Source organism: Bubalus kerabau, chromosome 1 (genome assembly GCF_029407905.1).
Source record: "Bubalus kerabau isolate K-KA32 ecotype Philippines breed swamp buffalo chromosome 1, PCC_UOA_SB_1v2, whole genome shotgun sequence".
Classification (NCBI taxonomy): Eukaryota; Metazoa; Chordata; class Mammalia; order Artiodactyla; family Bovidae; genus Bubalus; species Bubalus kerabau.
Genome location: NC_073624.1, coordinates 59,439,539 through 59,466,858, shown reverse-complemented (window position 1 = coordinate 59,466,858; position 27,320 = coordinate 59,439,539). Strand labels below are relative to the sequence as shown.

Below are 27,320 nucleotides of genomic sequence, written 5' to 3'. Positions count from 1 at the left end.
CAGGGCGCCGCGGCTAATGGAACCCGCGCGAGGCGTCCGGCCAATCACCGCCGCGCTTCCTCCGGTCGTAGGCCAATGGCGGCGCGCCTTCTTGGGGCGTGGGCGAAGAGACTCCTCTCCCCTGGCCGTGGTGTGTGGGCTGGGGTTGGTGCGGACTCCTGGCTTGGCTGCACTGGGCCGCACTTGTCCTGCAGGGGCTTTTGTGTCCGCCTTTGGCTTGGCTTTGTGTGCGCGGGTTTCCGCTGGGCTTCGAGGCGCCAGTCCCGGCCGGGAGCCGTGAGGCTCGGAGGCGGGAGCGCGGCCCCCCCTCCCCCGGGCGAGGAGCGAGCGCGCCGGCGTGAGCGGAGGGTGTGAGGGCTGCGGGGAAGGGGATTCGCCGCCGAGATGCCGGAGTTCCTGGAAGACCCCTCGGTCCTGACGAAAGAGAAGTTGAAGAGTGAGTTGGTCGCCAACAATGTGACGCTCCCGGCCGGGGAGCAGCGCAAAGACGTGTATGTGCAGCTCTACCTGCAGCACCTCACGGCGCGCAACCGGCCGCCGCTCGCCACCAGCGCCAACAGCAAGGGACCCCCGGACTTCTCCAGCGACGAGGAGCGCGAACCTACCCCGGTCCTCGGCTCCGGGGCCGCCGTCGCGGGCCGCAGCCGCGCCGCCGTCGGCAGGGTAAGGACGCCCGGCCGGGGCCACAAAGGCGGGCGTTGAGCAGTGGGCGCCCCCTCGGGCCTCGGCGGCGGGGTGGGCCCCCCACCCGCCCAAGGGGGCTGGCCTCTGGGTCTTCGGACGCCCGACTCGGCCTCTTGGCCTCGGGCTCTGAGAGGGGAGGGGCCGGAGCGGAGAGCCCCGAAGTTGGGGCCGCGGGGCGCGCGTCTTGGCCGCGGTGTGTCGTGCGGTGTGAATTTAGCTTTGCTCTCGGGTTGCGCGCGGACAGCTCGGTGTCCCTGCACCCCCGGCTGTCGGGAGCGGGTAGTGAGACCGGGACTTCCCAGCCCTTTTCGAAAAGCCCTGAGAAGGGTTAGCTCGAAACGGCTACAGGTTACGCTCGAGCGTTTTCCCGCTTTATTAACCGAAATGATTGGTGAGCGGGTCTCAGAGCGCTCCCTGGAGGGCAATTTGTGACATGCTGATATCTAACCAAATTTTGAAATAAAGCAATTCCCGCCTTTTTATGTTTCTTTGCATAAGGAGGGCTTTTTGAACGGTTTGTGTTTTTCTTGTTTGGGTTACTCCTTTCTAGCCCCAGGCTGTTTTTTGGCGGGGCAGCATTACTCTAAATTCAGCAAACTTTTAAAAATATATGTTGAAAGACTATCAGAGACGCTCAAATATTTGAAAATTCTAGGTACTAATGGTTTGGGAGGGTTGGTTTTGGTGTATTTGCATGAAGAAAGGAGAGCCTTTGGAATTAGGAGAAATGTTTATTTCGTGATATTCTGCTTTGTTGGTGTTACAGTTTGAAATATTTAATCCCGAATTCAGATTGGCTCCAGCAAATGCGCATTTTGTTTGAGAATAGTTTGGGTTTTGTTCGGTAGGTTTTATGTGCTGTTTTGTTAGTATTAACAAGCCTGGTTGTCGCTTCAAATCATTATAGGATATGGTTAAAATTGATTGGTGTAAAGTACAGTGCTTTGTAAAACATTAAAAGTGGAGTTTGGAGTTGTTGGTACTGATTAAGGACTGCTTCTTTCAAAGTTATTTTAACTTTAGTTTTTTAAAACTTATCCAGTGTGTTTTCTGGACTACCCATATGGAAATGAAGGAAAGATGTAATACATACATGTAGATTTAATTAAATCTTAAGCCTGGGCTTTAGAGAAATTAAAAATCTTACGTCTTAAATCGGTACTTGGCATATGGTGTGCCAAATAAATATTGGCTTGATAAATAAAAGTTCAATCTCAACTTATTGTTTCCTTTTTTTCTTTTTTTTCTTTTTTCAGCTTATTGTTTCTGATGGCTTGTTTTTGTGGATTTGAAAAAAGCCACTGTATTTCATAAGAAGAAATTTATTTTTGAAATAAAGAATATCCCTTACCTGTTTTTCCCCAGCCCCTCAGAAAACGAAAGTAATGTTTAAACTATTTTAGTAAAAATTTGGTTGAAAAATGAAATATTTTCCATTTAAATCACTTTTTTTTTTTTAATCTTATATAGACTCCTATGTTGGTCTTCTGTGCAAATGTATCATTCTTGAATCGTGGAAGTATTTGGTTGTATGTGTGTGATAGGATTATTTCCTCTTATTCTGATGATGATTTGTTGTCGACAGAAACAACCATCTCAGTTTTGATGTTTTTTATCCAACTTTAGAAGAGAGGATGTCCCAATCTGACCTATGTTTGGGGTATAAGAAGACCTGAATGTAAAAATTTTTAATTTCAGTTCAGTTATCTAACATTGTTGAGTTCCTATGATGGCCTCTTAACTACAAGAGTTTGTTTCCTGTAGGCCTACCAACCACTGTAATTAATTTCTTGGATTAGCTCAGTAAGTTATGAACTTTATCAAAATTAGTCAGCACAATGCAAATAAACAGACTTCCCAGGTAAGCTCAGTGGTAAAGAATCTGCCTGCCAATGCAGGAAACGCTGGAGACTAAGATTCTGTCCCTGGGTGGGGAAGATCCCCCTGGAGGAGGAAATGGCAATCCACTCCAGTATTCTTGCCTGAAGGATCCCATGGACAAGCTGCCAGGCAGGCTGTAAGGTCCGTAAGGTCCAGGCTGTACAGTCCATAAGGTCGAAAAGAGTCAGAAGCCACTGAGCACACACACATGCAGATAAACTGAGTGAAAGAAAGTAACTTTTTAAAGGAACCTTTGTCCAGTAACATGTACCTCAATTACTGTTTCAATCCTTATAGAGAATAACTGTAAACTCAGAAATGTGTACCCTGAGTTGGACTCAATGGTATCAACAACTTGAGAAGGTTAACAGTGGTAGTTGGTTAGCAACATCATTTTCTGTTTTAAAGCACATTAAGTAAAAAATGAGTTCTATTTTATTTTTTTTTTTTTTTGAGTTCTATTTTAACTGAGGAGTCTGATAGATTTTTTTTATTAGGCATAGGAAAAACATATATTGAATTTAAAAGAATACTGTATGCTATTTATAATCAGCATATTAAATTATTCTCCTTTTTTATACAATTATTCCTCTTGTATATACAGTGTTTACGTTCCAGTCATTGTTAGCCCTATGTGTAATAACAATATAGAGTCAGGTGTTTTTGTTTTTTTGGTGGCCCCACCCTGCAGCATGTGAGACCTGAGTTCCCCAATCAGGGATCCAGCTGGTACCCCCTGAATTGGAAGGCAGAGTCTTAACTCTGACCCAATGGGGAAGTCCTTAGAGTCACATTCTTAAAAAAATATAACCTAGGAGAAAGCCAAATTTAATGGTGAATTTTTTAACATTTTAAAACAAACATTAATATGGATTTGGCCAAGGACGTAGTGTATACCTTCAATTTAAATATGGGTTTATGTGGAATATGTTTAATTAAAGGAGTTGTTTCATTTCAGCCACTGCCATGAGCAGGCTCACTTGGTGTGATAGGACAGAATGTTTACATGTTCAGAGTTTGGTTTTTGTTTTTAGTTTTCTTTTTTCTAAGCTTTCTGTGTCATGCATCTTGATGATAACCAGTATTTTCCAGTGATGGAATTACCGATATTTTCGACAAAAATAAACATTTACAGAGGTGATGGTCTGCCTTTCAGTTCCAGGGTGTAAAACATTGTAGCTGTTGGGGATCCAGGAGAGCATGGCATTTTTGAATGGTCTAATCTGTTGAATTATGAATTCTTAACAAATACTTAATGACATGGAGCAGAACAGTGAGGAGGATGTTATACAGTAAATGTTAAACCATAAATGGACCACCTACAGTGAGGTGTTAAGGGTACAGGCTTCTGATTCCGAATTACAGATTCAAATCCCAGGTCTGCCCTTGTTCAGATAATCTCAAACAAAGAACAGTGCCTATCAGATGCTCAGTTTGCATCTGAAATAGGAATAATCTAATAACTATTTAGATTGAGGATTGCATGAGTTTGCATTTGTGAAGGCGTGTAGTGCTCAGCAACTACAGCACATGATAGCTGTTACAACATGGGATTTCTGAATTTTGTTGCCTTTAATGCCAGAGCAATACAGTTTTACCATAATACATTCAGAATTGGATGAGTAAGTTTGTGAAAGTGATTTATACAAAGTCTGCTCAGGTGTTACCCTATAACTTAGTATGCAGATTGCTTGAGTTAGCTAAACAACTTTGGGCTTCAGTTTCCTTTCTTGTAAAGTGGAAGTATCTATTGCATAGGATATTTAGGATTCAGTAAGTTGGGCTTCCCTTGTGGCTCAGCTGGTAAAGAATCCACCTGCATCGCAGGAGACCTGGGTTCGATCCCTGGGTTGGGAAGATCCCCTGGAGAAGGGATAAAGCTAACCCACTCCAGTATTCTGGCCTGGAGAATTCCATGGACTACTAGAGAGTCCATGGGGTCGCAAAGAGTCAGACTCAACTGAGCGACTTTCAGTTTCTTTCAAGTTAATACATAAGGCACTTAGAACACAATTTGGTATATAAATGCTCAGTAGAATCTGTTTTATAGTAATAATGTTATATTAATACTTCCCGGGTAGCTCAGACGGTAAAGCGTCTGCCTACAATGTGGGAAACCCAGGTTCGATCCCTGCATCGGGGAGATCCTTTGGAGAGGGAAATGGCAACCCACTCGAGTACTCTTGCCTGGAAAATCCCATGAACAGAGGAGCGTGGTAGGCTGCAGTCCATGGGGTCGCAAAGGATTGAACAGGACTGAGCAACTTCACTTTCACTTTTCATCATCTTTGCTGGTAATGGTAGAGATTTAAATGAGTGGCTCATTAGGTGATATCATAGAACTTTTGAATTTTAAAGTTGAAAAAAACCAGTATCATCTGGTAGTTGGGAAGAAACTAGAGAGTGGTGCCTGGCACCTAATTGGTACTTGGTATTTTTGACCAAAGGAAACAAATTACATATTTACTTAAAGGAACAAAGCTCGTTGGAGGCAGAAATCGGTACAACTAATGATTCCTTCTTCCTGGTTGAAACTGCTGGTTTGATAAACATGTATACTACACTACTTGGTAAATATGTATACTCCCAATTTTTATATTCTCATTAAATTTGATATTTCATAGAATGGCATTACTTTTCTGGAACTTTTTTTCATTAAAAGTAAAGCTCAGGCGCCCTGATATGAACACCTGTACTATTTGACTTACCTTATGCCGGTTTATTGGACTCTTACTCAAAATTTCTTTGTACAGCTGTAGTTTTTCACTGTTTTAAGAAAATGTAAGGAAGCTGGTTTCCTGCTTGGGTTTGCTAAGGCTTTGTTCTTTCTTAATAAGAAATTGATTTTTTTTAAATAAGTGGCTAATTTCCCCTTCATTGGATGGCGCTTTGATTCATTCATTCAATGAAACATCTATCAGGTACCTTTTCCTATGTCAGGGACTCTTTTTAATTTCAGATGCTTGGGTTACAATATGACAGTACCCCTGTTTTGTGTTATCCTCTTAAATGCTACATCCAAAATCACCTGAGCTACACATTAGAATAAAGATTCTCAGGCCCATGATTAGGACTCAGAATGGAGTAAGACTTTTTAAAATAGAGGCAACTCTTCCAAAAGTTCTGAGATTTTGATAACAGACCAGACTGAAGGACTATTGCTGAAGGAGTTTATCATCTGGAAAAGGTAAAGCATATGTGCAGATAACTAATAAAAACTGAGTAGTGAATGTGATGAACACAAAGATAGAGTTCTTGAAAACCTCAGGCTGTATCCAGACGTTGAAATTCATAGATGTTAAGAGAATTTGAACTTTCTTGTGGTTGGAGGAATTTTTTTTCTACAAGTGATCTATACCTAAAGTATTTATGTTACACAATGGAGTTTTTCTTCCCAATCTATTTGGAAAATTCAAGTAGGTGACAGGATTAGGTCTTTTTGTTTTTTTAAAGCCTTTTGTAAAAAATTCAAGGATTTGCTATCTAGAACTCTTAGACTCTAGGCAGCTATTTTGACATCAGTTGTAGGTTGCTTGAGATTTGAGCTTGATGATCCTGCTGCTGCTAAGTTGCTTCAGTCGTGTCTGACTCTGTGCAACCCCATAGACGGCAGCCCACCAGGCTCCCCCGTCCCTGGGATTCTCCAGGCAAGAACACTGGAGTGGGTTGTCATTTCCTTCTCCAATGCATGAAAGTGAAAAGTGAAAGTGAAGTCGCTCAGTCGTGTCCGACTCTTAGCGACCCCATGGACTGCAGCCTAGCAGGCTCCTCCATCCATGGGATTTTCCAGGCAAGAGTACTGGAGTGGGATGTTGATGATCCTAGATGAGTACAATTTTAAAGCCTCCTAAAAGTGCCCTTGGTAATTTTTCATGACACTTAAAAAATTGTGTCAACAATTTCTCTTGTGTTGATGACATTGTTCTTTTTATGCTCTTTCAGTTCATTTCCGTTCAGTCGCTCAGTCGTGTCCAACCTTTTGCAACCCCATGAACCGCAGCACGCCAGGCCTCCCTGTCCATCACCAACTCCCAGAGTTTACCCAAACTCATGTCCATCGAGTCGGTGATGCCATCCAACCATCTCATCCTCTGTCGTCCCCTTCTCCTCCTGTCTTCAATCTTTCCCAGCATCAGGGTCTTTTCAAAAGAGTCAGCTCTTCGCATCAGGTGGCCAAGGTATTGGAGTTTCAGCTTCAACATCAGTCCTTCCAGTGAACACCCAGGACTGATCTCCTTTAGCATGGACTAGTTGGATCTCCTTGCAGTCCAAGGGACTCCCAAGAATCCAACACCACAGTTCAAAGACATCAGTTCTTCGGAGCTCAGCTTTCTTCATAGTCCAACTCTCACATCCATACATGACCACTGGAAAAACCATAGCCTTGACTAGACAGACCTTTGTTGACAAAGGAATGTCTCTGCTTTTTAATATGCTGTCTAGGTTGCTCATAACTTATGCTCTTTATATAAAGTTATTTCACATTTTTGTTTGGTTGAAAAACAAATTCTAGTACGTGACCAAATAATGCCTGGTTTTTCTTTCCCCCTCAGCATCATTGGAAAGTAAACAGCCCATACAACTTTATGATTTTCGCCATTTTGCATAAAATATTTCTAGGATGCAGTATTGACTCTGCTGCCTTAAATAGTAATCTGGGCCTACATTGACTTTGATATTTGTGGCCATTATTTAAACAACCATTTATATTCAGTACTCTGATGCTTTCTGGGATTACTGAGACATTTGTAAAGCTATTTGCCACAACGCTAAAAGGTAACCAGACTTTCACTTCCTTCCCCTGTTTAACTTTGGAAGTTTATATAGTTTTTCCAGTAAATAATGCTGTCCCTTAAATTAATTTAAAAACCACCTTTAGATTTTTTTTCTCTGCGTTTGCTCCACATTTTTCAGCTAGTCTTAGTGAAATGATCATGTAGATTGTGTGGTAACAAAGCAGTAACAGAGATGATAGGTATTCATAAAGTCTGATTTCCTTCATGTGTCAAAAAACTGGCTACTAAAGTCACTATATACAAAAAAGAATATCCGTTTGGGCTTCCTAAATTCCAGTATGCTTGTTTAAAAGCAATCATTTTTATACATAACATGAGTAAACCTTTATGGTAAAGTCTTAAAGTTTGCTGGTTTAAACTGTCAAGAATTATTGAAAAGCCAGTAGTAAATTGTTATTTAGGAATATCTGAATGAAAATGTTCAGACCCAGACTTGCTTTTTCGAATTTTTGGTGCCATCACCTCTTCTTAGATAAGTTAACCAAAATCGACTATTTTAACAGTAATAACTAAAATTTGAGTTACTTGCTTGGCTTGTTAGGTTTGTATAATTATAATTGAACTTACAAAATACTTTTGAATAATGAGTTGCTTTTAAATTAATCAAATTGCTAAGCCCTACTGTAGCATAAGTTAGCCTGAAGATAAATTTGCATGTTTATTACATGCAGTGTTAGCTATATAGTAAATGAAAATTTCTTAATTTGGAAATTTTAATTAGGAATTGATAATTGGACTTTGTTTACAGAAAGCCACAAAGAAAACTGATAAACCCAGACCAGAAGATAAAGATGATCTAGATGTAACAGAGCTCTCTAACGAAGATCTTCTGGATCAGCTTGTGAAATACGGAGTGAACCCTGGTCCTATTGTGGGTAAGCTGATTAAGTTTCGAGTATCCTTTTATGAAGCAGTCCCCAAAATTGTTTTCCCCTCTTGTCTAGCAGGTAGAGCTTTTGTTCTAAGGGCATGTCTGTCATTAATTATTTTTATGACCAAGACTTTAGTTTCCCTAAATATAAATATAGATGGGGGAAATAAAGTTAGACAATTGAACTATATAATCTTAACTATATAATCCTCAAGATTACTCTATTTAGATTGTTTCGTTTTGTGCCCGTATCATATTGCTTGGTGAGACATAATGGGTCTTATATAACAGTTGAGGAAAATCTTAGGTAACATAGCTGGCCAGATTAATCCAAATCAGTAAGTTAGTGGCAGACTTGTTAATATAACTCAAGTTATTAAATTCCCAGCATAGTACCCCCTTTTAGTTATCATTAAAAATGCGGTTTAAAAAATCTTGCCTTAATTGTAATTCAAGAAGGATACCCTAAAGAACAAACTGAAAAGAGAAAACTTGAAAGTAAATACCCTGGATTTTCATCATTTGGTTATTGTTAGGTCATTAAGTTTGCAAGGCTGATATGCCTTAATTTTGGAGGGTGTTGGCAATAAACTCAAGATGAGAAAGTTCTATTTGATCTTCTCAGTTATATAAAATTTTGAATACTCTAGATTTGTGAGTTTTTAATCTATAGGTGTAGTTGCAAATAAGAATTAATGTACTGCTTCCAAATGGATGATAGTAAGCCTATTAATATAATTACGAACAGACAATAAATACACTCTTTATATTTTTTCGTTTAAAATTATAAAAGGAGATGTTGGAACCTGTGTATTGTATATCAAACATATTAAATTACATGTTGATATGCCAGTTGTTTGTTTTTTCCCCCAGCTTTATTGAGGTATAATTGACAGACAGATGTTGTACATACATGGTGTACAACTTGCTGTTTTAATGTACATTGTGAAATGATCACCTTAATCAAGCTAATTAACATATCTCATATGGTTTTCTTTTTATGTGTGTATGTGTGGTGAGAGCAAAGATCTACCTTCTTAGCAAATTTCAAGGATGTGATACAGCATTGTTAACTATAGCCCAAGCCATACTTAGATTTCTAGAACTTATTCATCTTGTATAACTGAAAGGTTAAGTACAGCTCTCTATTTCCCCTTCCCCAGCTCTTCATCTTAAGACTACTTTTATACATAGCATTCTGAGATGCACATTGTTTCTAGAAAACATGTTTATCATGTTATTCCTCTTATAGAAATCAAGGAAAGACATGCATTAGCGTAAAATATTTTTGGTTGTCATTGATGTTTAACTAAATTATTTATAATCAGTTTTATTTTGCCATCTAATTGGTGTGTAATTTCTGTTTATAACACGTTTTCCATAAAAGGTTATTTTTACTGCAGCAGTATATTTAAATATGATTTAACATCTTAAGTTTACTGTGTTGTGTGTCAAATATATTGATTTTTAAATTTTGACTTTACAGAGCTTTTTCCATAACTGAATGGCGTTTTATAGGCATATTAATCTCTTAGAATTGTGGGGTTTAAATCATAATAATTTAGAGTACAGTCTGTTTATAAACATTTTTCTACAAAGGCAAATACTATGGTGGTGCTAGTGGTAAAGAACCTGCCTGCCAGTGCAGGAGATGTAGGAGATGTGGCTTCTATCCCCAGGTCAGGAAGACCCCTGAGGAGGAAACGGCAACCCACTCCAGTGTTCTTGCCTGGAGAATCCCATGGACAGAGAAGCCTGGTGGGCTGCAGTCCATGGGGTCACAAAAAGTCAGACACGACTAAAGTGACAACACTCACTACATAGTACTAGAGAAATTACACAAAGTTCAAAACTTTTCACTCAAAGATACTCAGTCATACGTGACTCTTCAGTAGTAGGATATCCTTAAGACGTAAATCAATCTATTGTGTATCCCATACTACTAAAAAGAAAAAAACACTGTTAAAATCATGTATTAAAATCTCAGGAGAAAAACCTGTTTTAGAAAATATTTTAAGCACTTAAGTTTAGAAGAAGAAACAGTGAAAAGTAGCATTTTAATGTTTCCAAAGATAATGTCTGAGCTGAATCTTTATATAAGACAATACAAGTAATAAAGCAAGTTCTGCCTTAATGCAGGAACAACCAGGAAACTATATGAGAAAAAGCTGTTGAAACTGAGGGAACAAGGAACAGAATCTAGATCTTCTACTCCTCTGCCAACAATTTCTTCTTCAGTGGAAAGTACAAGACAGAATGGAAGTAATGACTCTGACAGATACAGTGACAATGAAGAAGGTAAAATTTTGTGATGTTAATAAACTATATAATCAAAAAAATAAAAATTTTTCAGATTCATCAGATACAATAAACGTGAAGATAAAATTTTAAATAATATTACCAAGATATATGTAGATTTTGTTCCCATGATTAGTCCTCCAAGTAATTTAATACCTTTTGTTGAGAATTCTAAGAAACAGAAAAGTACAGATGTCTAATTTTTGTCACATAAAATTGCCAGGTATCCTTATCTTTTTTGCCCCAAGTCTCATCTTTCTAAGAGGAAAAAGTGTTACGAGTAGAGACAAAGTTTCCCCGCTTACCCCTTTCCGAGTAACATCTCCACAGAAGCAAACACTATCATTAATTTGATGCTTATTTTTGCAGCCTATTTTAAAATACTTTTTCATATACATCTGTCTGTGGTATTATTTTGTACTTTTTTAAAAATCAGTGTGATATCATGCTAAATCTTGCCACTTATTTTTCTTTATTCTGTGTTATATTACTAAGATCTCTTTTCGATTTATTACATACGTCTGGTTTATTTCTCATATAGCAGTAGTCTTTACATATGGCATGTTTTCTCTGTTCTCTGTTGATAAGCATTTAAATTTATGATTTTTGCTAGAAGATCTGATTTCAAGACAACTATAGTAAATTTGACATACTTTTTGTGGGCTATTTTAAGGAAAATTGGCCATGGTATATAAATATTTTTCAAGTAATATGTGAAATAAACAACCTTTTAAAATTTATTATATGACAATTTGACACTTATAAATTTTTAATTCATATGACTTGTTTGTTAGCTCATGACTATTTAATGACTCAAATTGGTTATATCTCTATAAGCATTGCCTGTCAGGGCACAATCTGTCAGATTGGTTGTTCTAAATATGAAATATAGTCTTTTCCTTCACCACTATGTTAGCAAAGAGGCAAAGAGTAGAATCAGATTAAACACAGTAATGCTTAAACTTCCTGCCTCTTTTGCCTCTACAGGAAAGAAGAAAGAACACAAGAAAGCGAAGTCCACTAGGGATTTTGTTCCTTTTTCTGAACTTCCAACTACTGCCTCTGGTGGATTTTTTCAGGCTATTTCTTTTCCTGAAATCTCCACCCGTCCTCCTCTGGGCAGGACAGAACAACAGGCAGCTAAGAAAGTACATTCTTCTAAGGGAGACCTACCTAGGGAACCTCTTATTGCCACAACCTTGCCTGACAGGGACCAAAAGTTAGCCTCTGGAGGTTTGTTTGTTTCCTCCAAGTCTAGCCATGATAGATGTTTAGAGAAAAGTTCTTCGTCATCTCCTCAGCATGAACTCGCTGCCATGTTGGTCTCTGCTGCAGCTTCTCCTTCACTGATTAAAGAAACCACCAGTACTTGCTATAAAGACACAGTAGAAAATACTTACTTTGGAGAGAAAAGTGAAATTCAGCCAGTATGTACCAAGAGGTCCCATGGTTCAGATCAGTCAGTTCTCTCCAGTGAAAGGAAAGCACTAGAAGAGTCTGAGCAATCACAAGTAATTTCTCCACCACTTGCTAGGGCAATCAGAGATTATGTCAATTCTCTATTGGTCCAGGGTGGAGGAGGTAGTTTGCCTGGGACTTCTACCTCTACACCCCTTCTCGATGTAGCAAATACACGGAAGAGAATTGGTCCATCTAATGTTCGAGAAACTGAACCCCTGTCTCCTCCACGAAAATTACCAAGATTCAGTGAAAAGTCAGTAGAGGAAAAGGATTCAGGTTCCTTTGTGACATTTCAAAATACACCTGGATCTGAACTGATGTCTTTTGCAAAAACTGTTGTTTCTCACTCACTCTCTACTTTAGGCATAGAAATGTCTGAGCAATCACAGCATGATAAAATAGATGCCCCCAAACTATCTTTTCCCTTCCATGAATCTATTTTAAAAGTAATTAAAGAGGAGTGGCAGCAAATTGATAGGCAGCTGCCTTCATTGGCATGCAGGTATCCAGTTTCTTCTAGAGAGGCAACACGGATATTATCAGTTCCAAAAGTAGATGATGAAATCCTAGAGTTTATTTCTCATGCCGCTCCACCAGCGAGTATTCAGGCAGCTTCCACTGAGTCCTGTGATAAACAGTTGGACTTAGCACTTTGTAGAACCTATGAAGCTGCAGCATCAGCATTGCAGGTTGCAACCCACACTGCCTTTGTAGCTCGGGCTCTGCAGGCAGATGTGAGTCAGGCTGCACAGATTCTTAGCTCAGATCCTAGTTGCACGAACCAGGCACTTGGATTGCTAAGCAGAGCATATGATGCAGCCTCATTCCTTTGTGAAGCTGCCTTTGATGAGGTAAAGATGGCTGCCCATACCATGGGATCTTCTACTTTAGGCCGCCGACATCTCTGGCTAAAGGATTGCAAAATAAATCCAGCTTCTAAGAATAAGCTGGCTGTTGTGCCCTTTAAAGGTGGAACATTATTTGGAAGAGAAGTACTCAAAGTAATTAAAAAGTGTGGAAATAAACACTAGTAAAATTAAGAATAAAGACATCTATGTAATCTTTAATATGGGGAACTTGGCAGCTTTTCTAGGAATTTGAAATACTTTTATGCCAAACTGTCAAACTTCTACCAGTTAAATTGCACTATAAAGGTAATTGCCTACATATAACTGCCTTTTTTTTTAAGTTGGATATATAGAAAGCCTGAGACTAACAATTTAAAGCTTTTCTAGATCATATTTTTTTTCTCAAATAGTTGTTCCTATTTTAAGATTTTAAGGTTTTCTTATAGCTCTTTAAGAAAATTCCATTAACTAGATTATAAGTTGAGTCTTCATGGTTTAAATATTACTAAATATCTCTTTGCTTTCCAGAACTTATATTTTCTACATAATTTCTCTTCTCACTTGTGTTGTTTTTGCTGATGTCTACAGTATTGTTCATAATATTCCAAATCAGTGCAACTCAAAGTGCCAGTCTACAAACTGTTACTTATCCACAGATAAGATAAGCATGTACCAGAATTTGAATCTAGATCAATGACAGGGTTTATTTTTGAGGTAAAATTTTATTGAGAGAGACAGACAGTGTGCTGATTTACATTCCAGTGCAAATGCCTCATTTTTTCATGGACTGGTAGCAAACAGTTGGTAGACCACACTTTGAGAAATACTGCTCTAGACCGTAGTATTCTGGGATACTGCAGTCTCACCATAACTGTAAAGCTATAGTCAGATGAATTAAGAAAGCTGGAACTTACACTCCTAAGGTGTGTAGTAATTCATGGATGATTTGGCTTAATCTAAGCTAAATTTTCAAAGCAATTTTATTAGTTTTTTTTAAGTTATAAGAAATCATACTGTATACCAGTTTCTATGTGTCAATATAAAGCAGTATATTATTCTTTGTTTTCATTTTTATGATTGTAAGATGAGAGAGTCTAATTGTAGAGGCACTTGATTATTGAATTTCTTTGTATTTTTATGGAAAATAGTAGATTAAGTATAAGCAAAATACAGTCTCTTGGGACTTACAGCTATTACTATATTCTTAGACTAACCTGTCCATCTTTGCAGCTTTCTGGGAGTAATTTTGTTATTTGTCTTTTGAAATGTACATGTATACATGTACCTATTAAGTACTCTGTGATTTTTTAAATGTATAACTGTAGAATGCTTCTGCAAATTCAATAAAGTTGTTAAATTGGAACAGTTTTGTGTGGTCTCCACAAACATGTTGTATGTGTGTTTTATTCTTGGAGTTGCAGCAAGTTAGATATTTGTGGATGAACATGCCTTTTCCATTTCCTCATAGAAACTCACCTGACATTCCAATGGTATAGCTGAAAATATTCAGATTTTTTTTTTTTTCCTATTTGAGGACCATGGGTTTTGTTTTTTTTTTTTTTTCATTTTAGTATAGTTCATGAGGATCATGTTTTTTATCAGCTATTGAAATTTAAGTTTGTAAGAGAAACTAGTCTGTGACCAGATTACTAATTTGTGTAACCAAATTTCTGCTAACTACTGTTGGGTTCTTTACTTTGTGCTTTCTAATTCCTAAGATTCTGAGTTAACGGACAAAAGACTTTGTTAAGGATTGTCCCATAGATAATAGAGCCATTAATAGAATTACTAGGAAGTTGGGGATGGAGTTGATACCTTAATCCTAAATAAAGATGAAACTATCTGAACTGACATAGTAAAAAGGAAAAATCACTGTTTATTTTTGGGAAACTTGCAAGTAGACTGGAGTGACTAGTGCTAGTCTAGATAGTTAGCAAGCCACATAATTATCTTGACTGTTTTTTAGCGAAACCATTGACTTCATGAAGACTAAGCTTTTGTTTTAAGAATTGACTCCATTTCTGTCTCTGATAAGAAAGTAATTAACTTTTTGTTAATAGAAATGACAACATTAATTTTGTTACACTGATAAATGGCCGCAAAAGTATGGAAGCTAACTAAAATTTTTATCAGTCTCTTGAAAAATCTAGCCTCTCAAATGGTGACAAAAATCAAGACTAGGAGAATGGGATTTTGAACCATATAAAAAGATACATGTATTTGAGTTGTTATGGTAATAACTATCATGGTGATATGCTTAGTAATATATATACACTAGCTTCTCTTCAAAGAAATGTTACTTTATTATGGAAAGAAGAAGTGACCTGTGATTTACTTTTCTATGAACAAGATACCTCCTTGAAAAAAAAGAAATGAAGTTACTCAGTCATGTCCTACTCCTTGCGACCCCATGGACTGTAGCCTACCAGGCTCCTCCGTCCATGGGATTTTCCAGGCAAGAGTACTGTGTTAGCAGCTTGATACCATACAAGTTTTTCTCATTCTTCAAATTCTTTATAGCACTTTCCCTTCCACATTCAAAATTTTAATTTAAAAACCTTTGTATAGTAATAATGCACTGTATCGAAACAAATGGTAACTGTGCGTTTTAATGTCCTTTTCTCACTTCTAAATTGTTTTCAGTGAAAAGCCTCTGGAATTTTACATTGTTTCAGGCTGTTAGTCCCAGGGAAAAAAAAGTAAATAGGAAGAAGTGGTGATCATATTATGGAGTGGATGACATAAAAATGGAATAAAATAAGAATGAGAAACAAAAGTTTTTAAAGACAGATATTGCAGTTAACCAGTTTGGGTCTCTGGGGATAATACCAATAGACTTGTTTTACATATCAGGGAAACAAAACCAGGGTTCCAAGTAATGTTAGGATGACACAGTTTATGGTGTACTTCAGAGAGTAACGGTTTCTCCAATATTATTTCCAGACTCTAAAATAGAGCTCAAGCTTGAGAAGAGAGAACCACTGAAAGGCAGAGCAAAGACTCCGGTAACACTCAAGCAAAGAAGAGTTGAGCACAATCAGGTATCTTTAGCTTTATGATCACTGTATTCAGTTGTAAGCAATCTGCTACAACACTTATTTGCCTGTGTCCCAGCCTGTAGTTAATAGTTGACACCCAGAATCCAGTACATTCAATAATAAAGTGTTCAGTAAATGACTCTGGAAATCTGAACTATGTGTGTTCTGTCAGTAGTGTATCCTGTGTTTACTGCAAAACCTAAGTGTTTAGTAAATGTCTCATTTGTGTTTGATTCTGTGCTAAGCATGGTTCAGAGCCAGTCATATTGCTTTTTTAAGAGAAATGCCAATATTTTTAAAAGGTGGAAACACCTAAGCAATTCTGATACAATAAAAGGCAGGGTAATGGTTTCATATTTGTGTCTTTGTTTCTAGGTCTTTGATTTTGCTTTTATTTTTGTCTTATATTCTGTGGCTTTTCCCTCAGTTCTGAAGCTAGTCTGGTCCTAAGACCATACTGTTTTCTTTCCTTATTCTAGATGAAAATTCAGCATTTTATAGGTGAGGCAAGGTGCAGTTTTCCAAAAGGAAAATGTAGAAACTAAGGGAAAATTAAGCACAGATACAAATGAATTCAGTTTACAAAGTATTAACTAATCAAGGATTGATCTATCCCTAGAGTTCTTTTCCTTATCCTTTTTCTGTCTCATTGACTGTTTATCTTTTTCATTTTTCCTTTGTCATTTTTTAAGTCACACATCCTCAGTGGAAGTGTTATTGATTTCTTAAGCCATGTGTCTCTCTTAGTTTGATGTAATTAGTTTCAATATTGGAACTGTTAGCAACAAGCTTAGTGACTGTATGGACAATGTGTAGAACTTTGAATGAAAGAAGATTTTGTTTAATACTGAACAAAGACTGGAATAAATATTTTGTCCTTTTATCTGTTATTGCCAGGGAAGAGCTGCAGGGGCACACTGAAGAATAAGGAAATAACAAAGCAAGAGAAACTAGGAAGATCTGGTGAGGAGCACTGAAATAGACAGACATGGAGAACTTTGGTCCAGTTAATGTAGGCAAGATGGTTTAGTGCTAAGAAGAATGCATTGGTTTGTCAAATACCAGGTTAAAAGAGGTTGATGTTGGGAGGATGGTATTAAATAAGGTTCAGGGGGTTATTGTTTGACTTGAGGAATCTAAATCAAAGGACAGGATAGACAGTGAAAGGAGAGAGTACATTAAGGAGATGGCAGGCAGGATTTAGATGATGGCTTTATTATATAAAATTTAAATTGTATAGAAAAGTAGAGGAAAGAGTTTATTGACCATTCACAGAACCTCAGCAGTTAACATTTTACCAGTTTTATCTTCATTTGCACCCTGCAGCGTTTTTAGTTTTTTTGGTTTTGTTGTTTATTGCTGAAGTGTATTAAAATAAATCTCCAACCACCTCTCATTTCACACATTAAAAAATGTCAGTATTTCAGTATATATCTCTAAAAGATAATAGCTGGATTTTATTTTTATTTGGAATGATAATGGCATTGTGTGTGTGTGTATAAATAATTCTTTCATATCTGTGTTCAAAGCTCTATACATTCTTCATAGAATCACCTCCAGTTTCAGAAATGTCTCTTTTATGATTGATTATTACTCGAATTAGGTTGCATACAAACTCCACATAATCATTCGGTGTTTTGGGGTTTGTCTTAAGTCTGTAGTTATTTCCGCTGTAACTGTTTTCCCTTCCTCTATTTATTTGGTGCTGAAACTAGATTAGTTCTCTACAGAATTTCTCACTTTGTGGATTTGGCAGATTGCTTCTTCAAGGGTCATTCATTTATGCCCTGTATTTCCAGTAGACTGGGAGTTAGACTTTTAGTGGGGCTATGCTATATAGAGCTTTCTGTAATGATGGAAATATTTTATATCTGCTATTCATTAAGTAGCCTCTAGCCACAACCAGTACTTGGGATGTGACTTGTGTTTTTACCTATATAACTAAAATTCCTTTATAAAGAACTTCCCCTTATGAATTGCTTAGTGACTTGGAAATAAAATTCATGTAGGAGAACCAGGATAACTGCTTACATGCCTTTTATTTGCCATTTTTCAAGTTAAGTGCCCAGTCATTTTGAAAGGTTATCAATAATGTATTTTTACTAGTATGGTTTTTATATATTTGATATATGATCAGTTGTAGTCATTATTTTTTTCATGTTCAAATCATAGCATCCGTAGCTGCTGGGAATTAACTGAGTTGGTTTCTCTCTTTGATTGACCCCATTTGTCTTTGATAATTTCTTGTGTTCTGGCACAGTAAGAAGTCCTGGACTCATGTATATTTCCTGCCTCTTATAAGTTAGTCATTTTTTCCAAAGAATTCCTAATCCTTTTAGTGGAAAATATTTGGGAGGTAGGTACCTACAACCTGGATGCCAAGGAGTTCTTTCCTGCTGGGTTGTCATTGTTCTGGGCTTTCTCAATGAGTAGAGCTTGTGAAAGTGTGGAAGTGTTAGTTGCTCAGTCGTGTCCAACTCTTTGCGATCCCATGGACTGCCACGCTCCTCTGTCCATGGAATTCTCCAGGCAAGAATACTGAAGTGGGTAGCCATTCCCTTCTCTAGGAAATCTTCCCAACCCAGAGATCGAACCCAGGTCTCCTGCATCGCAGGCAGATTCTTTACTGTCTGAGCCACTAGGGATGCCTGAGTAGAGCTAGGAATACTTATTTTTTAGAAAGAGAAAATAGGTCATAAGTTTCTCAAGTTTATGAATGTAGGCTATTTTCTCAGTCTTACAAACTTCTGACTCTCTTTTCTTATGCTGAGTATCTTGGTTCTTAATAGCTTCTTATGTAATTTTCACTATATTTATGTTTCTAAATAACAGTATTTACTACTAGTAGTAAAACTGCTAATTACAGTTTCAGATTGGGGGCAGTTTTTCTTATGCCAAGGATATAAAATCAAAATATTATGCCTAAAGTCACTTGAAAATAATTTTTTTTTCCTTTCATGTTTATTTTTAATTATTGAGAATATATGTGGTTTTATTTGGGCAAAAGAAGAGTCAGAAATCTGGCTTCTATCTTTGTTCTTTCTATAAAGGTTACTATTTCTTTCTGGTTTATATTTTGTTTCTTTTTTTAAATACAGATAAATAATACATTACAGAAAAATAATACATTTATCTCTTTATTATTATTTACACTCACTTCCTTATAAAAAAGGAAGCGAGTGTAAATAATACACTGCACATTTTTGTCTTTCTGTTCTTAATCTGAACACATATCCTGGGGAGTCACTTCATAACAGGATATAGTAGAGCCATCCTCCTCATTGCTTTGTACCCCTGCATAGTATTGCATTTTATGGATTTACTGTAATTTATTCAGCCACCAGCTTTCCTTTTGGTGGATATTTGGATTGTTTTCAGTTATGTGGTATTCTGAATAATGCGAAGGTGAACCAGCGAACAGCCTTTTTTACATGCGTTGTTTCATGTTTTAGTCAGTTTATAAAATCTAGAAGTGAAATTACTGGGCAGTTTTTCTAGATGTTAGCAAATTCCCCTGTGTAAAAGTTGAAGCATTTTCAATTCCCACAAGTACTGTGTGGGAGTATCTTTCTCTCCTGGAGGAATATGGTGCCATTTTTGCTTTGTTTTTTGATGTTAATATGAGTAACCATATTGGTCATGTTTTACATAAATCAGTAGTACTTAGTAAGGTGGATTTTAATTATCCTGATCATCTTTTTTTACAAACTAGTTATAAATTTGTTTAGGGCTTGTATTATTACTGAGTGGGATTTATATGGCCTCCTTTAGTAACCTAGTTCCTGCATTCTCATGTACCCCAACTACCTAATGTCTTCTGAATAACTTTTTACCTGATAGATTTTTTTGTTTGTTTCTTCCTCCTGTTGTCTCCATGATAAATTGACCACTTTCTATAGAATATCTTGCTGTATATAGATGACATTACAATTCTTACTTTGACCACAGAGCAGACAGCAGTCACATTAACTACTAATTTTACATAACAGTGAGTTTCTTTTCAGTCAGTGATTATTTGGTCCATCTTGAAGTAGTTATAATATTGAATGTAATTTGTTTTTTATTTACACTTCTGAAAGTCACTTGTTTCATAGTGGATTCTGGTAGAAAAAAATTTTCTTTTTTTAGAATTAATCATCTTCACAGAAAACTATATTTCATAGTGAAAGATAGTTTTCTGTGAAGATGATTAATTCTAAATTAGATAGTGATAGTCAAGAGCTAATAAAAATTGGTTGACAGTCCTCAAGCAGAGAACTTAATAAACCTGATTCAGAGAAAGCATAAATGATTTATAGTGAAGAATGTCCTTCCTTTCCCTGTTGCCAGCTATTCCCACAGGCAACAAGTAAGTTTCTTGTGTTTTCTTTCAGGGAAGAAAATTTAAAAATCTTTAAATGTAACTTGGCCTTTACTGTCAAAAATAACTAATTTTAAAAATGTAAACTTTTTTTTGTATAAACTATAATAGTTTCAGTAGATGTTTGGTAAAATTTTTGATGAGATTATCTCAGTTATTTATTCAGAATAAAACAAATGGAAAGTCCTGGAATTTGGTAAATAACCAGTTTTAAGGGAAAAGGATATTTCTTCACCCATTTACCTTCGTGGTTATAGGTAAAATATTTGGTCTTTTTAAGTACTCTTATTATTTTTATTGGCCTTGAGCAATTAATTGATTATTAAAGAGGTAGCAGTGTTGGAATTAGTTTGAAAAAAATACTTGACTTTCAAATGCATAATAAGTCAGTTACATTGTCTTAAACCAGTTATTCTTAACCCTGGCAGATTAGAATCCCTTTGGAGCTACAAAATTTTGTTAAGCCCAGGCCAGTCTAGAAGCAATTCTGACTTAATTGATCAAAGGTGGGGTTGGGGCATTTGGTGTTTTTTAAAAGCTTCCTAGATTATACTGTGCCACCAGGATTGAGAACCTCAGATTAAAACTAGTGTTCCATGCTACTCAAATAATCAGAAATTTTAACTATTAAGCATCATCTATGGACAGAGGAGCCTGACGGAATACAGTCCATGGGGTCATAAAGAGTCGGACATGACTGAGTGACTAAGCACGCACACACACATTATATATGTGTGTAAATTGTTTACAGATTTGTCTTTTGAGGGACATTGTTTACATTCACCAGATTTTTCCTATTGGTAGTAGGAAAAGAAACCCAAAGATTCAGATTATGAGTCAAAGGGGAAAAGCTTATAAAGTCAGTTCCAAATAGAGATAAATACAAAACCAGGTGTGTGAGACAAAGTGTGTACCTTGTGGTGTTTTGGTAGTAGTGCTTCCAGCCAAATGAACTTACTTACTGGATGACTGTTCTTGTCCCAAGATAAGAGTAAAATATATTTCTGTCTTTAAAATCAGTAGACACTAACTTGGATATAAAAACATCAGTTATCTATATAAAATATTAGCTTGAAAGCAGAAGTGACAATTTAGGCATATTCTAGTATAACTAATCATTTATGGGTGTCCCCTAGTTAAAAGAATCCTCTGGTAATAGAGGTTTCAAAGTTAAATAAGGTGATACTTGGAATGTAGATTCTCAAACCTTACTCCAGAGCTACTGAATCAGAATCTACATTTTAACAAAAACTTCAAGTATAGGCACTAATATAGTGCTTTTCACATGATTCTATTTAGTCCTGACCACATGATAAGACTAATATTTAATCTAACAGTTATAAAATTTATATTTTGTTTTTAAAAGGAAACTAACTTCTTATATATAACAAATGACTTTCTTACAAGTAGTGATCAGCCTGCTTTTTTGTTTAGACAGCCAGAGATGCAGCTATGATACTGGAGCCATATAGCGAACAGCAAGTCACAAAAGGAGCCAGTGATAAATTAATGTGTTCCCCACCCTCACTTTTATTATAGTATGTGAGCTCCTATAGTTGGACTCGACCATATTTTCAGTGTTTTCTGGTGCCTGCATATATGTTCAGTCATTACATTTAGTGATACTTGGAAGGCAGAGCATTATTTTCAAATGCTGGCATTAATGGATTCTTAGTGTGCTAATATGGCCATCATTATTAAGGTTTTGATGTTAGAATATGACTTTTTAATGTGTCGATGCTTGAATAGAGCTATTCTCAAGCTGGAGTAACTGAGACTGAATGGACAAGTGGATCTTCAAAAGGCGGACCTCTGCAGGCATTAACTAGGGAATCTACAAGAGGGTCAAGAAGAACTCCGAGGAAAAGGGTGATGCAAGGCTTACTGCCTAGAATTGGGTTTTCAGATTGGTAGGGTCTTAGTGGTTATTTTATATTTATTGTTTTTATTTTGTTTTCAAACTAACAGGTGGAAACTTCAGAACATTTTCGTATAGATGGTGCAATAATTTCAGAGAGTACTCCCATAGCTGAAACTATAATGGCTTCAAGCAACGAAACCTTAGTAAATATGTTTCATAATATACAAGTGGTATTTTCTGTAAATTACCCTTTAATTAGAATTGGGGAGGTGGTAAATTTTGACAGACTTCAAACTTAAAATGTTTTAAAGCATATTTTAAATTCATTTCCCCCATATAATTCTGAATTTTAGAATTTTTCAATATAGCCACTTAAATATATATATAATTCATTGTTCAAGAATCCTTAGTGTTATAAGGATACTTTTTTGCTAACATGTTTAAAGAATGATAAGGCTTCCTTCACATATGAAACACTGAATAATTATTTTAGGTTCTTATGCCTAAATTTTTATTAAGGGAAAGTTTCAAATATTACAGAAATCAACTATCTTTTTTTTTCTTTTAACGATGTCTTTGTTTTGTTTGGATAATTCTGAGTCTGAATAATTTGAATCTTGGCAGGTTGTCAATAGGGTGACTGGAAATTTCAAGCATGCAGCTCCTATTCTGCCAATCACTGAATTCTCAGACATACCCAGAAGAACACCAAAGAAACCATTGACAAGAGCTGAAGTAAATGAATAAAATTTAGATCGATGCTATCATTGATCTTTTAATGAAGAAATATTTATATTTGTTTTTTGAAGTGGGAGGGAGCGGTGCTTTCTTAATTGGGTGGGGTGTGTGTGTCTATATATGTGCATATATTATCTTGAAGGCATACTTTATTAGTGACGGTGAAAAGTAACTAATATAGTATGACATGCTAATACTATCCTCTTGCTACTATGTGCCTCTTTAAGTTCCATTTTTCAAGGGAGTGATTATTTATGTGCTGCTTCTAATATGTCCTCTGTTAAAATGGATCTGAGTTGAAGGTGTTACTTGGGCTATGGGGGAAGCTATACTATCTTTCATTGAAAGGTCAGGTAATGGGACTTTACAGTGCCTTTGTATAATACTTGAATTAACTCTTATAAAATTAAGCTTTAAAGTACTAACTGCATGATATAATTTTAATGATTCTTCATCAAAGATTGTTTTGATCTGGGCATAACGGTAATTTAGCAAAGCAATCGGGTTGTTTAAAAAATTATTCTGTTTCTTAAGTTAGGAAGATTGGATTGACTGTAGTTAAAAGCATATACTAAAATTTGTTAAAAGATCTATCTTAATTTTATGTGTTCTATATTTGATCATTTGTTTTATTACAAAATTAATAGGAAGAAACAATATACTTTTAATGCTTATGAAAAGCATCAGAGGGAACTTAACACTGCCATATTAGCTGTTGAATTTTATTTTTTTGTTTTTGAATGTGTGATCCCCATTACAACATAAACATATCTTCACATTGAGGAAATTTGAAGAGAGCTTTGGAAATGCATGGATAATTAAGAAATAATGAATTTTAAAATGGCAGTTGTAAAAGTTGGATAGATTTAAGTGCATTCTGTTCTCTGTAACTTCTCTTTAAAATTATGTTCTAATCATTGTGCATTTACATTAAATTTTAACTTTTGGTTGTTTATTTGTTTCTTAATAGGTGGGAGAAAAAACAGAGGAAAGAAGAGTAGAAAGGGATATTCTTAAGGAAATGTTTCCCTTTGAAGCAGCTACACCAACAGGAATTAGGTATTCACATACACTGAAACAAGTATATAATGTATTCTATTAGAGCATTTTTATTTATTTATTTGTTCCCACCTTTATTGAAGTATATTTGACACATTAAAATTGTATAAATTTAGGGTATACAACGTAATTATTTTATATATTCATATATAATCAGAAATTTTAATTCTTCACAAAATTATTGTGCCTCTGTTCTCAGAAGTAAAATGTTCTTTCTGGGAGCTCTTTAATTCTTCTAAGCACTAACTAGTTCATATTCTTGAAAGTTGAGTCAATTCCAAAATTAAATTTGTTAAGCTGAAGGGTTGTCAGTAAATCAGTTTACCTATTATTTAATTCTTATTTTTAAATCTAAACTGAAAGCGAACAAGAAGGAAATCCGTTTTATTCCTGAGTGTTTCTCTTTACTAATTGAAAAGACTGCTTTTAGATATCTGTTGAATTATTTCGTCACGGGGGAATCACAACCAAACTGCCTTTATTTTTTTTTTTTCCTCTTAATCTCGTAAATATATTAGCTCTGAAAAACCTTAAAAAGGCAAATTTAGTGACTATTTATAATACTCGGAATAATTATTTTCTAATAAAACATGAATCTAAATGAAAAATGTATAGAAGTTTTAAATAGGTTGACTAATGACAGTTTTTTACTATTATCTCAAAGAATTTGAGGAATTAGGAATTTGAAATTAGGAATGATATGACATTTTTTATTATTTAGGTCATAACTTTATCTAATATTTATTTTTCTCTTCCTCCTTTCACTCCCAACAGTGCTAGTTGCCGCAGACCAATCAAAGGGGCTGCTGGCCGGCCATTAGAACTCAGTGATTTCAGGATGGAGGAATCTTATTCATCTAAATATATTCCTAAGTATGTTCCCTTGGCAGATGTCAAGTCAGAAAAGACAAAAAAGGGACGCTCCATTCCCATGTGGATAAAAATTTTGCTCTTTGTTGTTGTGGCCGGTTTTTTGTTTCTGGTCTATCAAGCTATGGAAACCAATCAAGGAAATCCATTCTATAAGTTTCTATCTAATGACTCTAAAAAAGTCAACTGAATGATATGTCTTTGGCACATTCAACTTGGTCTCCTATTTTTAATAACTATCAAAAAACATTTGTGTACACTTGTTGACTCAAGAACAAAAAAAAAATGTGATTTCACCTCAATAAATGTAGTATTCCATTGAAAGCAAGCAAGATATATAAATGGACTTCATTTAATGTTTTGGAACTTGGACTAGTAGGAGATCACTTCGTGCCATATGAATAACCTTTTTTAGCTCTGGAACTTTTTTGTAGGCTTTATTTTTTTAATGTGGACATCTTTATTTCTTTTTTGAGAAAAATGTATATTGTTTTTGTGTATTTGGGAAACAAGAAGGGCAAAACATGGCAGTATAATGTGAAGCTACATGTTTAAATACTTTGAATTCTTACAGAAAAGATTTTAAGAACTACTCTCTACTGAATAAAAACTAGAGATATGGGAAATGTGAGATTCAGTAAGAGAAAAAGTAACTTGGGATTCTACTTTTTGTAACTGCAACAAAGTTTGATGGTGTTTATGGGGGAAAGTCCTGGGATAATCTCTTCTGTAACCTTTAATAGTAATGTTTTTGTTGTAGCCCTATTGTACTCACTTTTTAAAAGATAACTAGTATCATGAGTGTCCTACTTCAGTAAGACCCATTTAAATGACATTGATTTTAGCAGGAGTCTATCAGGGCAACATGTGTGTTTTACAGAACTGTTAGCTGGCTGTACATGTTTTTAAAGACTGTTTGGCTAGCTATAAGGCTATAATTGGAAACTTGTACTTTTTATTTACAGGACATTTTATTCTATCAATCCAATTCGTTACCAAAATACTTTTTAGATAAGTGTGTGTGTGTGTGTTTAGAAGTTAGAAATTTTAAACACCAGTCTTAGTTTCCATTTGGATTCATCACTGAATTATCTTCTGTTACTAAAAACAAATTTTGCCAAGGTTTTTTGCCCTGTATTTCCCAACATAATTTGATTTGAAAGTGCAAAAAGATGTGCTTTTAAGCTACATTACAAACTTTCCTTGGATACACAGTAGTTAACACATAAATTTATAAACTCTGAAATTGAGGCGGGCATTATGATTTTTGTTTACTCTTGAAATGGTTAATTTTATCCTTGTGGTTGGTTTATTTTTTTAGCGAAAACTTACCTCATGTATAACTTTGGTAAAGTAGTGGGTAATTGAAATTTCTATAGAATCAAGTAAAACAAAAATTTGACTTAATCATTTGTTTCAACTTTACAGTCATTGACAATAAAGCACATTAAAAATGTAAGTTATTTTTAAATATCATCTGAAATAGATACTTTTTAAAAAGAAAAAGCTGAAGGTGTATATTTAGATCAGCACACAATTTTGATTTGCATCAGCCCTTGTGTGACATTTAGCTTTTAGATATTTTGTAGTCATTTTCCACTTACTTTGCAGTTGACCAGAAACATTTGCAGGTCTGGTCTCTGCAAAGGCAGTGGGAAACTTGCTCCTAGGTGAGAAATGCTTGCCTCTCCAAGTAAAAGTATTTTGAGATGAGCCACAGAGGGAGTACGTTGTATTCGGCGTTGCCTCTATACAGTAATAGCAGTCTACTTTTACTTACTTTGTTTGTAAACTATGTTTCCCATCTTTTGTTTATAATTAGAAATTGTGAGAAGCTGCATTTAATGTTCAGAAATGTGGGAGGATAAATCAGACTTAACATGTATGTGAGATCAGTTTTCTAGTAGAAAAGGTATGGTCCAAACTAGCAAAAGTAGGACCAGGTAAAACATATAGTCTTTTTTTTTTTTTTTAATGTGTACTTGGTCTTTTGTCTGTGTCTGTTTAATTCCACTAGAATAAATGTGTCCTTGATGTAAATGCAAAGCATTTCTTCCTGATTAAAATTGTAGATGTAGACTTTACAATATAATTCAATAATAAAAAAGTAATTAACCTCTAGTTTTGTCATTGCAATAAATACTTTTTCAAATAGCACAAACTAAGGTTTCCTGGTAACATTTTGTATGTGAGATTTGTGTATTATTGAATTTTAGTTCTCATTTTAGTCTACTCCTTTATGTTTTGCTTCTAGTTGTTGTAATAATCTGGTCCTCTTGTTCCTAGGTAAGCAGTGTATAGCTATTATACTCACAGAATGATGTAGGGAAGCAAGCTCTCGGAGGTACCTCTCACTCTCTACATAAAGCATTTTGCAATATGTTATCTCTTGATGTCTCATTTCTCTTCCATTCATGTGGTCAGTCTTTTACTTTGAATTAACAGTCACCGAGGGCTGTTCAGAGTTCACATAACATCATTCCACCAAAGATTTAAGAAGAAAGCAGAGGAGACATGGAATCTTTAGTGTGGGGAGACCCAAAACAGTTCGGTTC

General features: G+C 35.9%; 1 protein-coding gene across 5 annotated transcripts; it reads left to right on the top strand.

Moving 5' to 3' along the window:
* Nucleotides 1–120: 120 nt before the first annotated feature.
* TMPO (thymopoietin) lies at nucleotides 121–26,926 on the top strand. Of its 5 annotated transcripts, XM_055576557.1 has the most exons (9): nucleotides 144–663; nucleotides 8,110–8,236; nucleotides 10,372–10,530; nucleotides 15,783–15,880; nucleotides 21,987–22,106; nucleotides 22,206–22,301; nucleotides 22,723–22,833; nucleotides 23,807–23,895; nucleotides 24,670–26,926. In XM_055576557.1, exons 1-9 carry the CDS (start codon nucleotides 385–387, stop codon nucleotides 24,953–24,955), a joined length of 1,365 nt encoding a protein of 454 aa, XP_055432532.1. In that variant the 5' UTR covers nucleotides 144–384; the 3' UTR covers nucleotides 24,956–26,926. The 5 variants fall into 5 exon arrangements, with proteins under 5 accessions (XP_055432522.1, XP_055432532.1, XP_055432540.1 ...); XM_055576565.1 differs by lacking the exon at nucleotides 21,987–22,106; XM_055576575.1 differs by lacking the exons at nucleotides 21,987–22,106; nucleotides 22,206–22,301.
* The last annotated feature ends 394 nt before the right edge of the window (nucleotides 26,927–27,320 follow it).